This window comes from Canis aureus, chromosome 1 (assembly GCF_053574225.1).
Source record: "Canis aureus isolate CA01 chromosome 1, VMU_Caureus_v.1.0, whole genome shotgun sequence".
Lineage (NCBI taxonomy): Eukaryota > Metazoa > Chordata > Mammalia > Carnivora > Canidae > Canis > Canis aureus.
The window spans coordinates 100,019,059-100,038,961 of NC_135611.1; the positions used below are offsets into that span (position 1 = coordinate 100,019,059).

At 39.4% G+C, this 19,903-nt stretch overlaps 1 protein-coding gene and 1 long non-coding RNA gene across 6 annotated transcripts in view; one reads left to right on the top strand and one right to left on the bottom strand.

Moving 5' to 3' along the window:
- LOC144321950 (uncharacterized) overlaps positions 1–3,728 on the top strand; it is a 78,630-nt gene extending 74,902 nt beyond the window's left edge. The window contains exon 3 of the long non-coding RNA XR_013387502.1: positions 1,943–3,728. This is a non-coding gene — a long non-coding RNA (uncharacterized LOC144321950). The remainder of the gene's footprint in view (positions 1–1,942) is intronic.
- The window catches only part of SLC71A2 (solute carrier family 71 member 2), a 77,106-nt gene extending 57,668 nt beyond the window's left edge, over positions 1–19,438 (bottom strand). For 4 of the 5 annotated variants that reach the window (XR_013387429.1, XR_013387427.1, XM_077911269.1 and 1 more), the window contains exon 1: positions 19,279–19,438. Coding sequence is in view for 3 of the 5 variants with exons in the window: in XM_077911269.1 (XP_077767395.1) it covers positions 19,279–19,386 (108 nt within the window). In the remaining 2 variants the exon portion in view is untranslated. The remainder of the gene's footprint in view (positions 1–19,278) is intronic. The other variant, XM_077911259.1, reaches the window with a different exon arrangement.
- Between the last annotated feature and the right edge of the window lie 465 nt (positions 19,439–19,903).

The following is a 19,903-nucleotide window of genomic DNA, read 5'->3' on the forward strand; positions in this document are numbered from 1 at the left end:
CCCACTGCACATCAGCCACCATGCCCCATTTATTTACTTTTAAAGATTTTATTTATTTATTCATGAGAGACCAGAGAGAAAGATGGAGAGAGGCAGAGACACATGCAGAAACACAGGCAGAGGGAGAAGCAGGCTCCATGCAGGGAGCCAGACACGGGACTCAATCCCGGGTCTCCAGGATCCTGCCCTGGGCCGAAGGCAGGCACTAAACTGCTGAGCCACCTGGGCTGCCAGTACCATGCCCCATTTAAATAGAAGTCAGAGCTTGGCAACTCCTCTGCTCCACTCTCTGAAATGTCCAGGGCATTCACCCCACATCCCACTTGTCCAACATCTCCCTACCTCCTTGTTATGCTCTTATTGTTTTCTAGAGGATTTCCAACAAACTTCATAATTCATTTTTGTCTTCTGCCCATGGAATGGTAATTTAAATGCTATGAAGGAAATTATTTTTGTCTTTGTTCAATGATGTATCCAAACAGCCCTTCTCTCACCCCACTAAAGTAATAAGCACTCCACAAAATATGGAAGAAGGATCTCTTCTTCTGAGACGAACATCTTTTCTCTGATCTTTTTAAACAGCAAAACCTAAAATGTAGAAACATTTTTGAAGCAGATGGCCCAGTTTCTTCAATATGGGCAAAGAAAAAAAAGAAAAAGGAAAAGGAGGGAGAACTATGTTTGAATATAGATTAAAAGAAATTTAAGAAATATTAACCAAAATCAGTATGTGAGACTTTGGAGTTTAACACAAACTACCTGGAAAAAAAGGCAATTGTGAGACAATCATGGAAATTTGAAAACGGACTGGGTATTAGCTAATACTAAAGAAGCAGACTCCTTGTAATAATAGTATTGAAGTAAGGTGTGTTTTTTAAAGATCCTTCTCTCTTAGAGATACACACTAATGTATCTGTGAAATGAAAAGTATGTTCAGAATCTGTTTTAAAATCTACAGAAAAAAATGTAGAAGTGGTGGCAAAAATGAAAAAAAGTAAATCAGCCTATATGCATTACTAATAATATCTAGTTATTTGGGTAAAAATTCTGATAGTCACCCATCCCACATGACAGAACAATTGCTTCCGAACACTGGGTGAACATGTCAATAAATATCCGAACTATTTATCGCTCTTGAATCATTCGTTTTATTTATTAAGCATCATGCATACAAGAATCTCAAAAAACTCTGAAAATAGCACACAGTAGGAAGCATAAGGCAATCCTATTTCTCATTTGCAGTTTCTATGGTTTGGTGCTTTCGTCAGCAATGAAGCTCTATTTAGGGAGACCACTGAGATAGAGATCCATGTGGCAGCAATGCTGAGTAAACATAAAAACAGATAAACACTTTAATCTGTGTGATACATCTTTAGGATATTATGCTATCTTAACACCTTACCAAAAAAACAAATAACCTTTTTGTTTACATGTTATATATAGGTTTAGATGCATCAACTAGAAATTGTTTAACAAAAACCTGTTCTAAAACGCACACCTTCTTATTCTCACCTCTACATAAATTACTTTAACTAAACTATCATTTATTCCTAGCCAATACCAGTGCTACATAAGAGAAATGTAGTATGACAGGCAGGCAGGCCCTGGTAAGGTGGGAATTTAGTGTGGGCAACTGGATATAAGAAGGTGACAAAAATAAATCTGCATTCCCTCCAATTCTTTCTAAGGTCTTGGTGGCCAGTATGCTGATAAAAACAGTATCACAAGTTTCTCCCCTAAATTATCTGAGCTAATCAGAAAAACTTTAACAAAACCTAACCAATCATTTCTAGTTGAACCTAATCTAGTGCAGCCTCTCTGGATCAGTTCAATGTCTTTTCTCTCCATTTGCCCCTTTATAAATCAGTACAGATCTTGAGATGTTTAGATGATAAATATGTGGTGATGTCTTTATACATTCATACTACCATCTCTCCCACAGGCAACTGCAACAGTCTCTTAACCCTACCCTGACTTCTCTTCCCTGCCTTCTCCAAATCTTTCTTGATACTACACTCAAGAGTGATCACTCTAAAATAAAATATACATGTCATCCTATGATACCTGCAGAAGACGGCAGAAACTGAGCTACAAATTCTGAACCTCATTCCTGTACATGTAATCTTTTTGCAATGTGACTGTGCTGTGTATGCCAACAGAAAGCGGAGTCTATTTCTCCATATCCCTGGATCTGGGCTGGCTTTACAACTTCCTCTGACCAACAGATGTCAGGTGAAGGGACAACATGGACGTCTGAACCTAGCCTCCAGAGGCCTTCAAGACCACATGAAAACACCTTCTAGACACAGGAGGATGAAAGCATATGAAGTCCTCCCTACTAAGGCCACCTAGGCCAACCAGTGAACAGCTATTACCAACTGCCTGACAGAGGAGCAAGGCCGTCTTAAACAACTTAAACAACAACTCCATCAAGCTTGCAGATGACTACAGAAGCACAAGTAACTGCAAACAAATCCAGTGAAGAACCCCAAGCTGAGCTAGCCCAAACAACTGTCATTAATGGTTGCTGTTTTAAGGCCACTAAATTTGGCTTTATGTAGCAATCCTTAAGTGATGAAGTCCCCTCCTCTGCCCTCATGTTTAAGTTTAAACTCTTAAAACTGTCTTGAGATCCCTTTTGCAGTTCTCTAATCTCATCCCTCAGCCCACACATACTTGAAAATCAACACAGGGAAACTTCTCTAAAGTGGAGCCAAAAGGCCCTCGCTCCAGGGTGTGAACTCGTGATTTTCCTAGCATACTGAAGTTAGCTTGTAGGTGAATAAAAGGCATGGTCCCCAGTATTGTGTTTAAAAGACTGTCTGTATACTACCCATCACAGGAAATATTAAACACTGAATGGGGGGGCGGGGGCGCGCAGGTGGAGGGAAAGGGAGAGAGACCCTGAGGTGATGATCTGAGCTGAAACTAAGAGTCGGATGCTCCACCAACTGAACCACCCAGTCACCTCTATTTTAAAACAACTTAAAACCTACAGAAAAGTTGCAAAACCAGCACAGGGTTCTGGTATATCCTTCGCCAAACTTCCTCAAATATTAATGTCTTTGATAACTATGGTACTATTACCCAAACCTAGAAATTAACATTGCTATACTACTTTAGCTAATTTATATGTGTTATATGAATGTCACCATTTTCCCCACTAACGCTTTCTTTTTCCTGATTTAGGAACTAACCCAGGATTTAGCACTGCATTTTGTTCTCATGTTTTCTTGGATTATTCCAATCTGAGATAGCTACTAAGGCTTTTATTTTTTACTTTCGTGATCTTTACACTTTTGAGAACCACTGATATATTCTTTACCAGTCATTTGTAGAATGCCCTTCAATTTGAATTTGTTTAATACTCTCATTATTAGATTGAGGATATGCATTTTTAATTTTTTCTTCAGCTATAATTCACATTCCATTCCATTAGCCGTTTTCAAGTGTACAGGTCAATGTTTCTTGGTATATTCACAGGTTGTAAAATTACCACCATTATCTAGTTCTGGAATATTTTCATTACCCCAAAAAGAAACCTAATATCCATCAGCAGTCACTCCCCATTCTCTCCTCACCCCATTTCGTAGCAATGACTAATGTACTCTATCTCTATGGATTTGTGTATTCTGGAGTCATATTAAATGGAATTCACAAATTGAATCATATAATATGTTGCCTACTGTGCCTTGCTTCCTCCATTTAGCATGTTTTCAAGAATCATCCATGTTAAAAAAAAAAAAAAAAAGAATCATCCATGTTCATCATTCAATTTTTTTTTAAGATTTTATTTATTTATTCATGAGACAGAAAGAGAGAAAGAGAGAGAGAGAGAGGCAGAGACACAGGCAGAGGGAGAAGCAGGCTCCATGCAGGGAGCCTGATGCGGAACTTGATCTCGAGTCTCCAAGATCACACCCTGGGCTGAAGGCGGCGCTAAAATGCTGAGCCACCCGGGCTGCCCCATCATTCAATTTTATGGCCATATAATACTCCATTATGTGAATATATTGCTTTTTATTTATTCAATTGTAATAAAATTACAATTGTAATCAAAAAGCTGTATAGGGGCACCTGGAGGGCTCAGCAGGTTAAGCAACAGACTCTTGGTTTTGGCTCAGGTCTTGATCTCAGGGTTGTGAGATCGAGCCCCATGTTGGCTCCACAATCAACAGAGTCTGCTTGAGTCTCCCATTCTCCCTCTGCCCCTCCCCCTGCTCATGTGCATTCTAAATAAATAAATAAAATATATATTTTTTAAAAGCTGTACATACTGTGGGTGAAAAAACTACTTCAGCTTACTATGTCAGTTAATATCTCTAACATAAAATGTTTCTTAAAAAAAAAAAATCAAGAAGAAAAAGACTAACAACCCAACAAAAAGATGGGCAAGAGATATGAACAGTTCATAGAATAAGATATCAAATAGCCCTTCAACTTTATTCATAATAAGAAAAATGCAAAATCAAGCTATAGTTAGACATAATTCCTCACTATTGGAATGGCAAAAATTTCAGAAGTTTGACAATATGACCACACACTGCTAATGGGGATGAGAAATGGTACAATGTGGCAATACTTACATATTTATCTTCTGAAGCAACAACCCCACTCTAGGGATTTGTCATAAGACAATATGGCAAAAATATGAGGTGTCATGTGCATATGGCTACCATAGTAGCCAAACAAAAAGCAAGGTACAGAATAATGTGTAATGTACAGTATCTTTTATACCTGGGAGGACTGAAAAATATGTGAATATGAATGCTTACACATTTGCTTAAACAAAACACAAGATGTCAAGAAAAATAAGCATCCAAGCTATTACATACCGGAAGGAGAGAAGGGAGTTAAAGTGACAGGATGGAAGCTAGATTCCATATGTTTCTTGATACGTTTAAACTTTGGAACCAGGTAAATCCTTTAGCTAATTCTAAAACAAAATCAAATCCAAATTAAATATGTCAAACATACCTATTTATCGAGTTGTGGTTCAGCTGCTTTAAAACACCAAATCTGAATGAATATCCTTAGAAGCTATATTCTAAGGGAGGGTAAAAAGAAAATCAAACCTTAAACCGTTTTAAGTAATCATGTTGGTAGTAATAATGTTTTTATATTCTGAAACTTTCAAATATAAGAATACAATAAACAAGTTACTATGCTATTGTGACTAAGAACCAAGATTTCCCTTGTAATAGAGAAGATACAAATATAAAATCAAAATAGAAAAATCTGAAATTCTAAATTTGGTTTAAGAAAATATACACACTATGATATACATTACCTTAAAGAGAAAACAGTTAAAATTTTCTAGTTCTAGCCACTGAAAAGACCTAGAAAAAATGAGCAACCATACAGGTGCAAACACCCCTTATAGCCCAAGATTGTGTTCTTCAAATATCATTTCCCACTAAAAGAAAATGGGGCTTTTTGGACAAAGCTGATTCCAGGTTTGGGGCAAGAAATTTATTTGATTCTGGAACCTATCTTGCCAAAAGCAAAGATGTTACTGAAAACTACAGTCACATCAAAAGGATTCAGGAGCCAATCTGAGGAATTACTACTGGACAAAGACTGAGTAAAAGAGTAATATCTACCATGGATTGAAACATATCATATGTGTTCAATTTTACAAGTTCATCAATCTTTGGAGGATGCTAGAAAACCAAGCCGTCATTCTGAAAACTGCTAAATAAGGAAAGTGGAAAAAGGAAGCATTTATCCCGCTCTTCTGTATCCTAGGATAACCAAATATTTGACTAGGAAAAGTTCTTTTTAGGAATTTTGATAATGAATGAAGGAATGATTAACTTAAAATCTTGCCACTTTGTGGGATCCCTGGGTGGCACAGCGGTTTGGTGCCTGCCTTTGGCCCAGGACGCGATCCTGGAGACCCGGGATCGAATCCCACGTCGGGCTCCCGGTGCATGGAGCCTGCTTCTCCCTCTGCCTGTGTCTTTGCCTCTCTCTCTCTCTCTCTCTCTCTCTCTCTGTGTGACTATCATAAATTTAAAAAAAAAAAAAAATCTTGCCACTTTGTAACCTCACTAATATAGTCAATTTAGGCAACAACCATGAAGTTGATATGTTACTTTATAAGGGAATTAAGCTGACAAGACTTCCTTAAACCTGATCAATTATAACATCACAAAGAGAGTCAAAGGTTATTTGCTGCATGATGAAATACACAAGAAATAAATAACTTATAAGGTATCCTTGCCAAGATAAAACAAAGCAAACACAAAACCTGGATTCAATTCAACTAATATGTAATGACCAGCTTAATAAAAATACAGGTGTAATAAGATTGGCCTTATGTGTTGGTTTTTTTATTTTGGCCTTGTATGATTTTAACTGTTGAAGTAGGGTGATGAATATGGGGGAGTATTCATAACAAAATGTAGGAAAACTAAAAAGCTTCAAAGACATTGTAAAAAAAAATTTGTAAGAGCTACTTGTGGTACCATTAACAGTGTTTAAGAATACCTGTCTCCCCATATCCTAAGACTGCAAATAATTTTTAAGTATTTTCTAGTTAGGCTTTTTAATGTTTATTGTTTATTTAATGTTTATATCATTTTATTTTGCACTTCTGTGATTACAAGAGACGTAGAACTTCCTCCCTATACTTTTTTGAAAGTTATTTTTATTTGTCTACAAACTGTTCATTCCTTCGCATATTTTTTCAATGGAGAATGGAATCTTTCATGTTTATTTATAGGACTTCTTCACAGTATCAAAGATACTTATATTATGTAATATTAAATCATTCATTCTCCCTCACCTACTGGCACTTACACCCTTTAAAAATAAATGACACAAACAGATAATTCAACAATAATAGTTGGAGACTTCCATACCCACTTATAATAATGGATAGAACAATCAGAAGTAAAATAGAAGCAAAGATTTTAATAACACTACATTAAGTAACCCTAACAAATATTTACCGATCACCCCACCCAACTACAGCAATACATTCTTCTCATGTGTACACAAAAATATCATAAAACAAGTTTAAATAAATTAAAAAGACTGAAATCATATAAACTACATTCTTTTGACCACAATGTAATGAAACTAGAAATCAGTAACATAAAGAAATATGGAAAATTCACAGATACATGGAAATTAAACAATATGCACCTAAATAGCTATAGGTCAAATAAGAAATCACAAGGAAGGTCACAAAACTTTCAGATGAATAAAAATAAAAACAACATATCAAAGTTTGTTGAATTCAGTTAAAGCAGTGCTTACAGGGAAGTTTATAGTTGTAAATGCCTTATTATTCAAAAAAAAAAAAAAAAAAAAAGGAAAAAAAATCCGCTATCAATAACCTAACTTTTCACTGTAAGAAACCAGAAAAGCAAAACTAAACCAAAGCAAGAAAAAGTAAATAATAATGGGTTACAGCAGGAATAAATACAACAGTGAACAGAAAAGCAACAGAGAATTATCAAACTATCATACTATCAAAAAATAATGAAACTATTAAAAAATTAACAAATCCTTAGTGAGACTGACCACAAGAAATAGAGGGAAGATTTAAATTTCTAAAATTGGAAGTGAAATATTTATCAGCAATTGTAAGCCAATGGATTGGATAATCTAGATGAAATGAACAAATTCCTAGAAAAGTCTACTAAGACAGAATCATAAAGAAATAGGATATATGAATATACCTAGAACTAGTAACAGTATTGGAACAGTGATCAAAAATCTCCCAATAAAGAAAAGTCCTGGATTTCATGGCTTCATTGGTAAATTCTACCAAACATTTAAACAAGACCAAATGTCAATCACTCTCAAAGTCCTCTCAAAAATGAAGAGGGAAAACTTCCTAACACATTCTATGAAGAAAAAGCATTTACCTGTACCAAAGAAAAAGATGCAAGAAATAGTGCAGATTAATTTCCCTTATGCTAACGATACAAAAATCCTTAACAGGATACTAGCAAACTAAATTCAGCAGCCTATTTAAAGGGCTCTAATAGGGATCCCTGGGTGGCTCAGCGGTTTCGCGCCTGCCTTTGGCCCAGGGCACGATCCTGGAGTCCCGGGATGGAGTCCCGCGGCGGGCTCCCGGCATGGAGCCTGCTTCTCCCTCTGCCTGTGTCTCTGCCTCTCTCTCTCTCTCTATGTCTATCATGAATAAATAAATAAATAAATAAAAATAAATCTTAAAAAAAATAAAGGGCTCTAATAACTATGGCCAAGTGAGATTCATTCCTGGAATATAAGAAAAGTTCACATATGAAAATCAATCAACAGAACACACCACATTAAAATGAAGTGTGGGCGGGGAACGGACACAGGATCATTTCCACTAATGCAGAAAAAGCATTTGACAAAATTAACAGCTCTTCATGATGAAAATTCTTAAAAAGTAGAAGAAATTATCTCAATATGGTAAATGGCATATAGGAAATAATCCACACCTAATATCACAGTCACTAGGTGAAAGGCTGAAAAAAACGTTTGTTTTAAGATCAGGAACATGAAGAGGATGTTTGCTTTCAACACTGTATATACAACGCAGTATTGGGAGTTCCAGCCACAGTAATTACAGAAGAAAAAGTTAGCCTACAATAGCAGCAGAAGCAACAAAGACACTATGCCAAGACCTAATCAAAGCAAATTACAGATCCTACCATTTTATCTTTACTGAATTGCGATAGAAACTATTATTATTCCCATTTTATAGATGACAAAACTCAGATGCAGAGAATCAAATAACTCGCCCAAGTTGCACAGTTACTAAGTGCCTAAGCCAGTATTCCAGCCAGAGAATCACTTATCTCCAGAGTGCAAGTTACTAATCACTATAATACTTATACCACCTTTCTCAGAGAGCCCAAAGTTCTCCACAAATGGAAATCAGCACATACATATGACAGGTGTCCTGGACTGCGGCAACCTGAGAAAGAGGTGCAGGAGCCAAATAAAGACAGTTCCTCAGGCAAAGTGCAGCCTTTTACTTACCCACCCACCCACCCCCTTTTCCAAACTAGTGTGGCCTGGCTAGTGTGTATCTGGGCAAAAGAACAATCTCCACCAAACTCCTGACTTGCTTTCTCGACATCACCAGAAAACATCAGATGAACCAGCATCTAGCTTTTCTCAATCAAGTCACCTGCTTTCAACTGGAAAAAGATAACGTTGAAAGCTACTCCCATTTGTCCCAGACATGATTCCCCAACTCAAAGATCACAGTAAACAGTAAATGTCAATGACTTTGTCCACATGAAAGCGGAATAGAGAGGCTGTCATATACACCAACCTACTAGAACTGAGTTTCCACAAATAAACCCATGAATCTATGTCCTGCTTTTTTGGCAAAAGTGCCAAATCCAATCAAAAAGAATAGCTTCTTCAACAAATGACACTGAAACAACTGAATTTCCACATGTAAGCTGGAACCCTACCTTACGCCATATACAAAAGTTAACTCACATCAGATCTAAGCTAAAACCACAAAGCTCCTGGAACAGAGTAAATCTTGGATTTGGTCATAGATTCTTAGACATGACTCCAAAGCAACAAAAGAAACAAGCAATAAAAGAAAAAGTAGATATTGGGCTGCATCAAAATCAGAAACTTTTAAAATGAACCAAAACCCTGAATATAAGACATAAAACTTTTACAAAACGACATAAAGGAAAAGCTTCATAACACTGCATTTGACAATGATATCTTGAATATGAGCACCCCCAAAAAAGAGACAGCAAAAGTAAAGACAAATAAATTGGATGTTACCAAAATTTAAAACTTCTGCACATCAAAGGATACCATTAACAGAATGAATATTTTCTATGGAGAAAATATTTGCAACGCCTGTATCTGATCAGAAGGTAATTTCCATAATTTATCAAGAACCACTACAACTCAAAATAACAACCACCACCACCTAATTTGAAAATGAGCAAAGGGATCCCTGGGTGGCTCAGCTGTTTAGCACCTCCCAGGGCTCAGGGCGTGATCCTGGAGTCCCAGGATCGAGTCCCACATCGGGCTCCCAGTGAGGAGCCTGCTTCTCCCTCTGCCTGTGTCTCTGCCTCTTTCTGTGTCTCATGAATAAATAAATAAAATCTTAAAAAAAAAAAATGAGCAAAAAAGTTGTATTTCTTCCAAAGAAGATATACAAATAGCCAATAAGATATGAAAAGATGCTCAAAATCACTAATTATTAGTGAAATGCAAAATCAAAATGAGATAGTACCTCCTATTCATCAGGATGGTTACTCTCCAAAACAAAACAAAACCAAGAAAATGACAGGTGTGGTGTGGATGTAGAGACATTGGAACCCTTGTGCAATGTTGGTATGAATTTAAAATGGTGCAGCCACAAAGGGAAAAAGCATGGCGGTACCTCAAAAATCAAAAATGGAATTATCCAATGATCCAGCAATTCCACTTCTGGGTAGGTATCCAAAAGAATTCAAAGTAGGGTCTCAAAGAGATATTTATTTGTACAATCATGTTCACAGTGGCAATATTCGCAATAGTTAAAAAAAAAGGAAGCAATGAAATAGCACATAAAAGGAGAAACAAAATGCAGCATATATATATAATGGAATACTATTCAGTCTCAAAGGAAATTCTGAGACACACTACACATGGCTTCAACAATCTTAAAGGAAACATATTTCAACATGTGTCAACAACAACACTGAGGACATTATGCTGAGTGTCACAAAAAGATAGTGTATGATTTTACTTATATATGAGGTATCTAGAGTAGTCAAACTTACAGAAACTGAAAGCAGAAAGGCAGTTATTAGGGAATGGGGGACAGGGTAAATGCTATGTAATGGATGTAGAGGTTTAGTTTTGACAAACTGAAAAATTCCAGAGAATGGTTTCACAATAACATAAATATATTCAACACTACTAAACTGCACACTTAAAAATACTTAAGCGGTTGGGGCCCCTGGGTGGCTCAGTTGGTTAAGCATCTGCCTTTGGCTCAGATCATGATCCTGGGGTCCTGGGATGGAGCCCCACATTGGGTGTCCTGCTCAGTGGGGAGTCTGCTTCCCTCTCTGACTGTCCCCTTGCTCATGCTCTCTCTCACACTCTCAAATAAATAAATAAATAAATCTTAAAAAAAATTTAAGGGGTGCCAGGGTGGCTTAGTGAGTTAAGCATCAGACTAGATCTCAGCTCAGGTCTTGATCTCAGGGTTGTGAGTTCAAGCCCCACAGTGGAGCCTACTTAAATAAAGGAAAAAAAAATGCTTAAAATAGTCAATTTTATGCTATGTGTATTATATTGCAATATTAAAAATTTCTTAAATCAACTATATTTCTATATATTGGCAACAATTGTGAATCTGAATTTAAGAGTTTACATTTTTTCATATGTTTATGCTATTATGTACAACAGCATCAAAAAATATGAAATAAAAAATATATGAAATAGGGTATAATCTGACAATGTGAAAGACCTATATGCTGAAAACTACAAAACACAGGTGGGAAATTTTAAATAAGATCTAAAATAAATGGAGCAGTCCCTCCTTCATGGATGAGAAGACTCAATGTTGTCTTCAATTCTTTCCAAACAGATCTTCAGAGCCAACACAATCCCAATGAAAATAGGAGCAGGGGTTTTTGTTTTTAAAGATTTTATTTATTCACGAGAGTCGAAAGAAAAGAAAAGAAAAGAAAAGAAAAGAAAAGAAAAGAAAAGAAAGAAAGAAAGAAAGAAAGAAAGAAAGAAAGGAAGAGAAGAGAAGAGAAGAGAAGAGAAGAGAAGAGAAGAGAAGAGAAGAGAAGAGAAGAGAAAAGAAAAGAGAAAAGGAAAAAAAAGAAAAAAGAAAAGGAAAAGAAAAGAAAAAAAAAGAAAAGAGAGAGGCAGAGACACAGGCAGAGGGAGAAGCAGGCTCCATGCAGGGAGCCTGATGCAGGACTTGATCTGGGGTCTCCAGGATCCCACCCTGGGCTGAAGGTGGCGCGAAACCGCTGAGCCACTGAGGCTGCCCGGGTTTTTGTTTTTGTAGAAGTCTACAATCTGATTCTATAGTTCTAAAATGCAAAGAACCTAGAATAGCCAAAACAATTTTAAAAGAAAAGTTGGAGGGATCCCTGGGTGGCGCAGCGGTTTGGCACCTGCCTTTGGCCCAGGGCGCGATCCTGGAGACCCGGGATCGAATCCCACATCGGGCTCCCGGTGCATGGAGCCTGCTTCTCCCTCTGCCTATGTCTCTGCCTCTCTCTCTCTCTCTGTGACTATCATAGAAAAAAAAAAAAAAAAAAAAAGCAAAGTTGGAAGCCTAACACTATTTGTTTCAAGTATTACATACCTCCAGTAATACAGATTAAGTGGTACTGATATAAACAAATAGATGAAACAAAGAATCCAGAATATATGGACACATATCTGGGTTAAGTGAATTTTGACTACAGTGCAAACACAATTTAGAAAATAAAAAAGTCTTTTGGGGGCACATAGGTGGCTCAGTTGGTTAAGCATTGGACTCTTTAGTTTCTGCTCAGGTCATGATCTTGGGGTTGTGGGACTGAGCCCTATGATAGGCTCTGAACTTGGCAGGCTCTGAACTTGGCTCTGAGTCTGCTCAAGATTCTCTCTCTCCTTCTTCCCTTGTACCCCTCCCCACCACATGTTCTTTCTTTCAAATAAATAAAATCTTTAAAAAAAAAAAGTCTCTTCAACAAATCATGCAAAAATCAGTTATCCATACACAAAAAATGAACTTCCATCCACACTTTGACTTTGTATATTACAAACTAATTCAAAATGGTCATAAACCTAATTGTAAAATCAAAAAACCTTCTAAAAACATAGAAGTAAATCCTTGTGATAATGAGTTAAATAACCATTTCTTAAATCTAAAACCAAAAACACTATCCATAAAAGAACAAATTAATAAATTTCATCAAAATCAAAAACTGCTCTTCTAAAAACACAGCTTGGAAGAAAATATTTGCAAAGCATATATCTGATAAAGGACTCACATCCCAAATATAAAAGGGCTCTCAAAAATCTATTTTAATAAACAACCTAACAACAACAAAAATAGGCAAGACCTAAACAGACACTTCACCAAGAGGATACAAAGATGGCAAATTTATGGAAAGATGTTGAATATCATTAGCCATAGGGGCATACAAATTAAAACACAGTAAGATACCACTATTAAGGATCTATTACAAGAGCTTAAACTAAATGTCGAGGATGTTGAAGAAATGGAACTCTCATAGTGTTAGTGATAATGTAAAATTGCACAATAACTTTAGAGAATGGTTTGGCAGTTTTTTAAAAAATTTAAACAATACACCTACCATATAATTCAGTCATTCCACTCTTATAAAAGTATTTCCCATACAAAGACTGGCAGACAAATGCTTATAGCAACTTTATACTAGTCAAAACTTGGTGATAAACCAAATGTTCATTAATGCTGAATGGACAAATTGTAGTACAACCATATAATGGAATACTACTACTTAGTAGCAATTCTATTGCACTAAAGAATGGGAATGCACTGATTTATATACAACATGGATAAATCTCGAAATAATTTATATAGAGGAAAAGAAAGCAAAACCAAAAAGAGTATATGCTAAAAAATTAGAATTAATATATAGTGGCAGAAAGTAGATAAATGATTGCCTGGGGGGTAGGTGGAGAGAGGATGTAAAAATGGGCACAAGGAGGGCAGCCTGGGTACCTCAGCGGTTTAGGGCCGCCTTCAGCCCAGGCCCTGATCCTGGGGACCGGGGATCGAGTCCCATGTCGGGCACCCTGCATGGAACCTGCTTCTCCCTCTGCCTGTGTCTCTGCCTCTCTCTCTCTCTGCGTGTCTCTTGTGAATAAATAAATAAAATCTTAAAAAAAAAATGGGCACAAGGAGATTTCTGGGAGTAATGGATATATTCCCTATCTTGATTGTGGTAATGATTTCACAAGTGTATACGCATGTCAAAACACAAACTTGGGGCAGCCCTGGTGGCGCAGCGGTTTAGCGCCGCCTGCAGCCCAGGGCGAGATCCTGGAGACCTGGGATCGAGTCCCACGTTGGGCTCTCTGTGTGGTGCCTGCTTCTCCCTCTGCCTATGTCTCTGCCTCTCTCTGTGTGTGTCTCTATGAATAAATAAAATTTAAAAAAAAAATATATATATATATAAGCAAATAGAGAACTATGTATTAAAAAGCCAGGCAGCTAAAGAAAAGTTGACATAACTTCACAAATATTACATGTTTTAGCAGGTTACTTATTACAGTTGATTACAGGTATTAACGACACATTTCTCTCCAATTCTCATTAAGCAATGCCCTTACTATGCCACAATCTCTCCTGGGCACGTGTCAGACTTCGTAACCTACTGGTGAGGGTTCTATGAGACACTGAACTGGAAGGAAGGAGGGGAGAGGAGAGGGAGAACACATGCAAGAAAGAATGAGAAATAAAAAGATGCCTCCATCATGTAATAAAGCATATTTATCTCATACATATAGTTACAGCATCCTTAACAATGAAAAAAATGTATTATGAAGAGAAAGTTGTGTACTTTTACCATTACTACTGAACCTTTCCCTGGATATTCTAGTTCATATAACAGAAATACAGAAGAAACAAAATTATTACCACTTGCAGAACTAATGACTAGAATACCCTAGAAAATTACTTTTTTAAAAGATAAAGTGAAAATTACCATTGTCAACAATAAAAACAGTAAGGATCTTATAGTAGTTTAAAAAGGATTAAGAAGCTATTAGGAACAACTTGATGCCAGTTAATTTGAAGGTGAAATGGACAAATTCCTACCAAAATACAACTTAGTAAAACAGAAAAAAAAAAAAAAAAATCAAATAGTAGGCCCAGACTGTTATACAACTACTTTTTTTTTTTTAAGGCATAAAGTTCTATAATTATTTTACCAATACTACACAAAACCTTCAGAGAATAGAAACCAGCACTCCCCAACTTGTTGTATAATGCCAAAGCACATTATATAAAAATAAATGATAAGCAAAAAAAAGAAAGAAAAAATAAAAAAACTGGCTTAAAGCTAGACTGAATAACTTCTTTATTGATTTTTATCGATCGTCTCCTAAACTAGTTCAGATTAAAAGATGCACAGCTGTAGTCCATATCTTCAAAGATTTAATCTAGTAAGAAAAATGATGGGAAAGGATGCTCAAATATCCTAAGAAGCAGTGTCTACAAAATCTTGCCTATAGCAGGCCTGAGAACAACACAGCAGCAAGGATAACCCTGTGTTATGACAAAGACTAGCTGTGATGATAGTACACTGACCAGAAATTTGTACAATTCTAAATATGAAATATAATAAATGTTTCTTTGAAAGCACCACATATTATTTGCCTTTCTAAATTGCAATATTAACAATGCTCACAAATGCTTTGAGTTTCTCCCCATATCTCCTATAATTTACTCAAGAGAAGTTGTTATGCCAATGTCCCAGTACTATTTTGTTATTGAAATGATCATACTGTTCCCTAACAGTGTCAAGAAAGAATTGAAAGCTTATAGTTGGGAAGTCTGGGTGGCTCAGGTCATGATCCTGGGGTTGTGGGATCAAGTCCCACATCGGGCTCCCTACAGGGAGCCTGCTTCTCTTCTGCCTAGGTCTGGCCTCTTTCTGTGTCTCTCATGAATAAATAAAACCTTAAAAAAAATAGCTTAAAGTTAATTGTTCTCTAATATGTTCTTAGAACCTCTTTTATCTTTTTACAAACATAACACAGTTGTTTTAGTGTTTAGCCACCCAGGTGTCCTTTAGTGCTTTTTTTTTTTAACCTGAAGCTGCTCTTCAGTATTATTTGTTTTGTCTACATTATAAATAATATTCTTGCTCTCAAAAATCAAAATTAGCCTTAATAGAAAACTCTCCAAAACAGTCTTAGGAAAATCAATTTCTGAGACATCAAATGTCACCAGAACAATATTAATCCTAAGAAGCCTTGTATCAGGGCTCTTAACCCATTTCCAGGCATTGGCTTCTGGGAGTCCAAGAACATCCTGAAATAGTATGCTAAACTTAGTTGGGTTTTCTCTGCAGCAAATCCTTATTTTCATCAGATGCTCATGGGTAAATGATGCTAAAAAAATATTTTCCCTTACCTGGCTACGAAGGCTAAGTATAATGGAAAATATACATTTAATGATAATGCAAACAATTCTGATAAAACACCTCAAGTTGTTTGTACACACATGATTAGGGAAGGATAGAAAAAAGAGGGAATAATAAAACAAGAAATTATTTGCTAAACACAGATCCCTTTTCTACAAGGCAATGATCTCTTGAGCAAATACTTGATTCCCTTCTGTTACTCAAGTCAACACATTTTTCCACCAATCTCTTCAGGTCAATACATCTCTTTGACAAACAAGGTTGAAATAAGTTGTCGGCAGGTTCCCTGTGCACTGGGCAGTCTTCCCCATAAGTATTAGCATCTAAGAACCTGAAACCATGAGTGTCACTAGAATCAAGCAGTAAGGAAATTCCAATACATTAAATGAAATCAAGTCATGGAGGCTGGAGAACATAGCTCCTAGAAGTGATACTAAACAGAAAGTGCAAGCAGGAAAGATGCATAATTTGGGGGTACCAGCATACAACATGAACCTACATGATTAAAGGCATTCATTTGTTTTCCCAGCCACCATACATTCCCAAAAGCACCAGTGTTTGAACTCTGCCATCTGCCCATGCTAGTCATTTCACTAAGCACAGCAAGCATCAAGAAAACTCTGAGACACCTGGGTGGCTCAGCGGTTGGGCGCCTGCCTTTGGCTCTGGGCATGATCCTGATTCGGGGATCGAGTCCCCAACATGAGCCTCCCTGTGGGGAGCCTGTTTCTCCCTCTGCCTGTGTCTCTGCCTCTCTCTGTCTCTGTCTCTCATGAATAAATAAATAATATTTAAAAAATAAAAAGAGGGATCCCTGGGTGGTGCAGCGGTTTGGCGCCTGCCTTTGGCCCAGGGCACGATCCGGGAGACCCTGGATCGAATCTCACGTCGGGCTCCCGGTGCATGGAGCCTGCTTCTCCCTCTGCCTGTGTCTCTGCCTCTCTCTCTCTCTCTCTGTGTGACTATCATAAATAAATAAAAATTAAAAAAATAAATAAAATAAAATAAAATAAAATAAAATAAAAAGAAAAAGAAAACTCAAGACAGTATTCATTACCATTTATTAATAGTGACTCCGTGCATCTTCAGAGACTAGGAACTGGACAGAAATGTACCTGTGCCCCTAACCTCTGATTAGCATCAGGAGAAGGAATTAGGGAAAGAGTCTAAGTTTCCTTGAGTAGACATCCCTCAAAAGTTCCAGCTCTAAACACATAAAATTAGCAACTTTAATTTTTAGTAAATGACTGCCAGGGATCACCTATATATTCTGATCATTCATGCCAAAAATACTGAGAACTAATAACAGCTAATATTTACTGAGAACTTACTCAATGCAAGATTACAGTAACCCTTACAATCCTCTGAGGTAAATACTATTATTAGTTGGGAAAAGTAACATAATTTGCCCAAAGTTATGCAGGTAATAAAAGGCAGGAAATGGGATTCCAAGCATGCTCACCTAATCACTCTGCTATACTGCTTCAACCTGCCAGGTTATTTTTTTTATCCTATAAACCAAAGGGAGCCAATGAAAAAATTTAAAGACAGCAGTAATTATCATATTTACATGTGAGGTCACGCTGGCATTATGGACAACAGGCCAATGATAATGTAAGTAAAGGCCCCAAGAGGTAAGTCAGAATCTAAGTCAAAATGCTGAGGAAATAAACCATAGGGATGCAGAGAAGAAAATAACATAAAATCTCGGCCTGGTAAAATCTGCTAGACTTAGTAATGCACTCAATGTTGTGGGCACAGAGAGAGATGAAGGAGGCTACCTCTCATGTTACTAGCATGGCCTCTGGTTGGTAATTATGGTCTGTCAATTCAAGGATAGAAGGACCTGGCAGTTTGGTTTAGTTTGGGGGGTGGGGGGAGATGACAAATCTACTTTTTAAATAATTAAAAACAAAACGAGAAAAACCAATTCTCTGGAATTTCCTCCCCTCCTCCAAATAAAATTCTCTTTACAAAATGTTTCTTTGAAATGAGGAACCCCTAACGCTTTTTCAAAACTAAGACCTCACTTGAGCAAGGAGGGTCCTACAACATTGCTAAGCTCTCAGAAAGATTGGGCACTGAGAAGCAGGGTTGTGTCGGGACCTTGATAGTGCAGCCTGGTTCCCACAGAACTAAGAGTAGAAACCAGCTCTTCTGGCTCCGTTCTACCTACTGCTCCTTCGATTTCACCGCCGACCCCCAATTCTACTAATGGGGACTCCCATCACCAAACAATAATCATGCAGCATTGGTTAAAAGCAAATAGAGGTATGTCTGCTGAAACTGCATACATTTAATTTTCTCAAAATTTCTAGTTTTCTCGGGGTTAGTTGCTATATTTCCTGTCCTAAATAAACAAGACAAAAAAAAAAAAAAAAAAAAAAGGTCTTTAAGAAGTGACTGGCTCTCTAGGCTTACTTCACCACAGCAAAGCACAGCGCCACCAACCAAGCCTGTTCTCCCGAACGCAGGCCCGTGAAGCCAGGGCTCCAGAGCCGCGGCTATAGCTCCGAGATCCGCCCTCCCACTGTCCAGGAGGCGGGAGCCGAGGCGCTGCCCAGCCCGCATCGCCAACTTCCCTGGCGGAGGGCCGGACCACGGTCCCAAAGGCCCACACACATCTATTTAGGCTCGGCCAGTCGCACGTCTACAAATTCCCGAAAGAACTAAATTACTTATACTCAGCCCCGTGTCTAGCGTTCTTTGAAACGATAACCACCCCCACCACCACCGAGTTCCGTCAGCCGACGAGCGGCGCTAGGAAAGTCCAGCACTGAAGGAGTCCAATGGCTGAGCCCGGAATGGACCGGCTTTCCGAGAGCCGGAGCCGACGCGGACACTGCACGTCTCCCCAAGCCCCGAGGGGCGCAGCGCCTGGCTCCGCACCCCCGCCCCGGCTGCCGCCCCGCACCCCAGCCCTGTACCTCAGCCCTGACCCCGCACCCCCGCCCCGGCCGCCGCCCCGCACGCCGGCCCTGCACCTTAGCTCTGCCCCGTGCCCCAGCCCCGCACCCCGGCCCCGGCCCTGCACTTCAGCCCCGGGCCGCGCCCCGGCCCTGCAGCCCGGTACCCCAACCCCGCCCAGCCTCCCCTAGTCTGGGGCCTCGGGCCGAGCGCCGCGGCCAGGACCCGCGCTCGCGCTCACCGAGATGCCGCCGGCGGCCTGCGCGCCCGGGCGCTTCTCCGGCATGGCTCCCGCCGGGGGCACAGACGCCGTCTTGTCCTCCGGCTCTGGCGGCGGGTCCTCGCTCATGCCGCGGCCATGCCCGCGCCGGCTCGGGACGCTCCGGGGCGACGGCGACGCCGCGGACGCGGCGGCGGGGCCCGCGCCCTCATGGGCTCCGCGGCCCGCGGCGGCCTGCGGGTCGGACGGCGGCGCCAGCGGCGACGCCGAGGGCTGTAAGGGCGGCTGGAGCTGGAGCCGCTGAGGAGGTGAGGATCCGAGCGCAGCTGTAGAGGCCGCCGGAGGTACCCGCCGCAGCCACTGCGATTGTGGTGGCTGCCAGCGGCGTCAGCGGCCCCAGGACGCTCAGGAAGCCCCGCCCCGCGCCTCAGCTCCCGCCTTAGCTCCCGGCCCGCGCCGAAGGGCTCAGGCAGCGCCCCGCCCACCTCGGGAGGGGCCTCCGGGTCTCTGGAGCCGCGGGGGCTTCCGGGCCTCGCCGCGCGGCGGAAGGACGTCATCCCCCAGGACCGCCGCAACGGAAGCCGGCCGCGCTCTCTGTTTCCTGCGACACCGCCCAGTCTGGCAAACCGTCCTACATGCGTGGGGT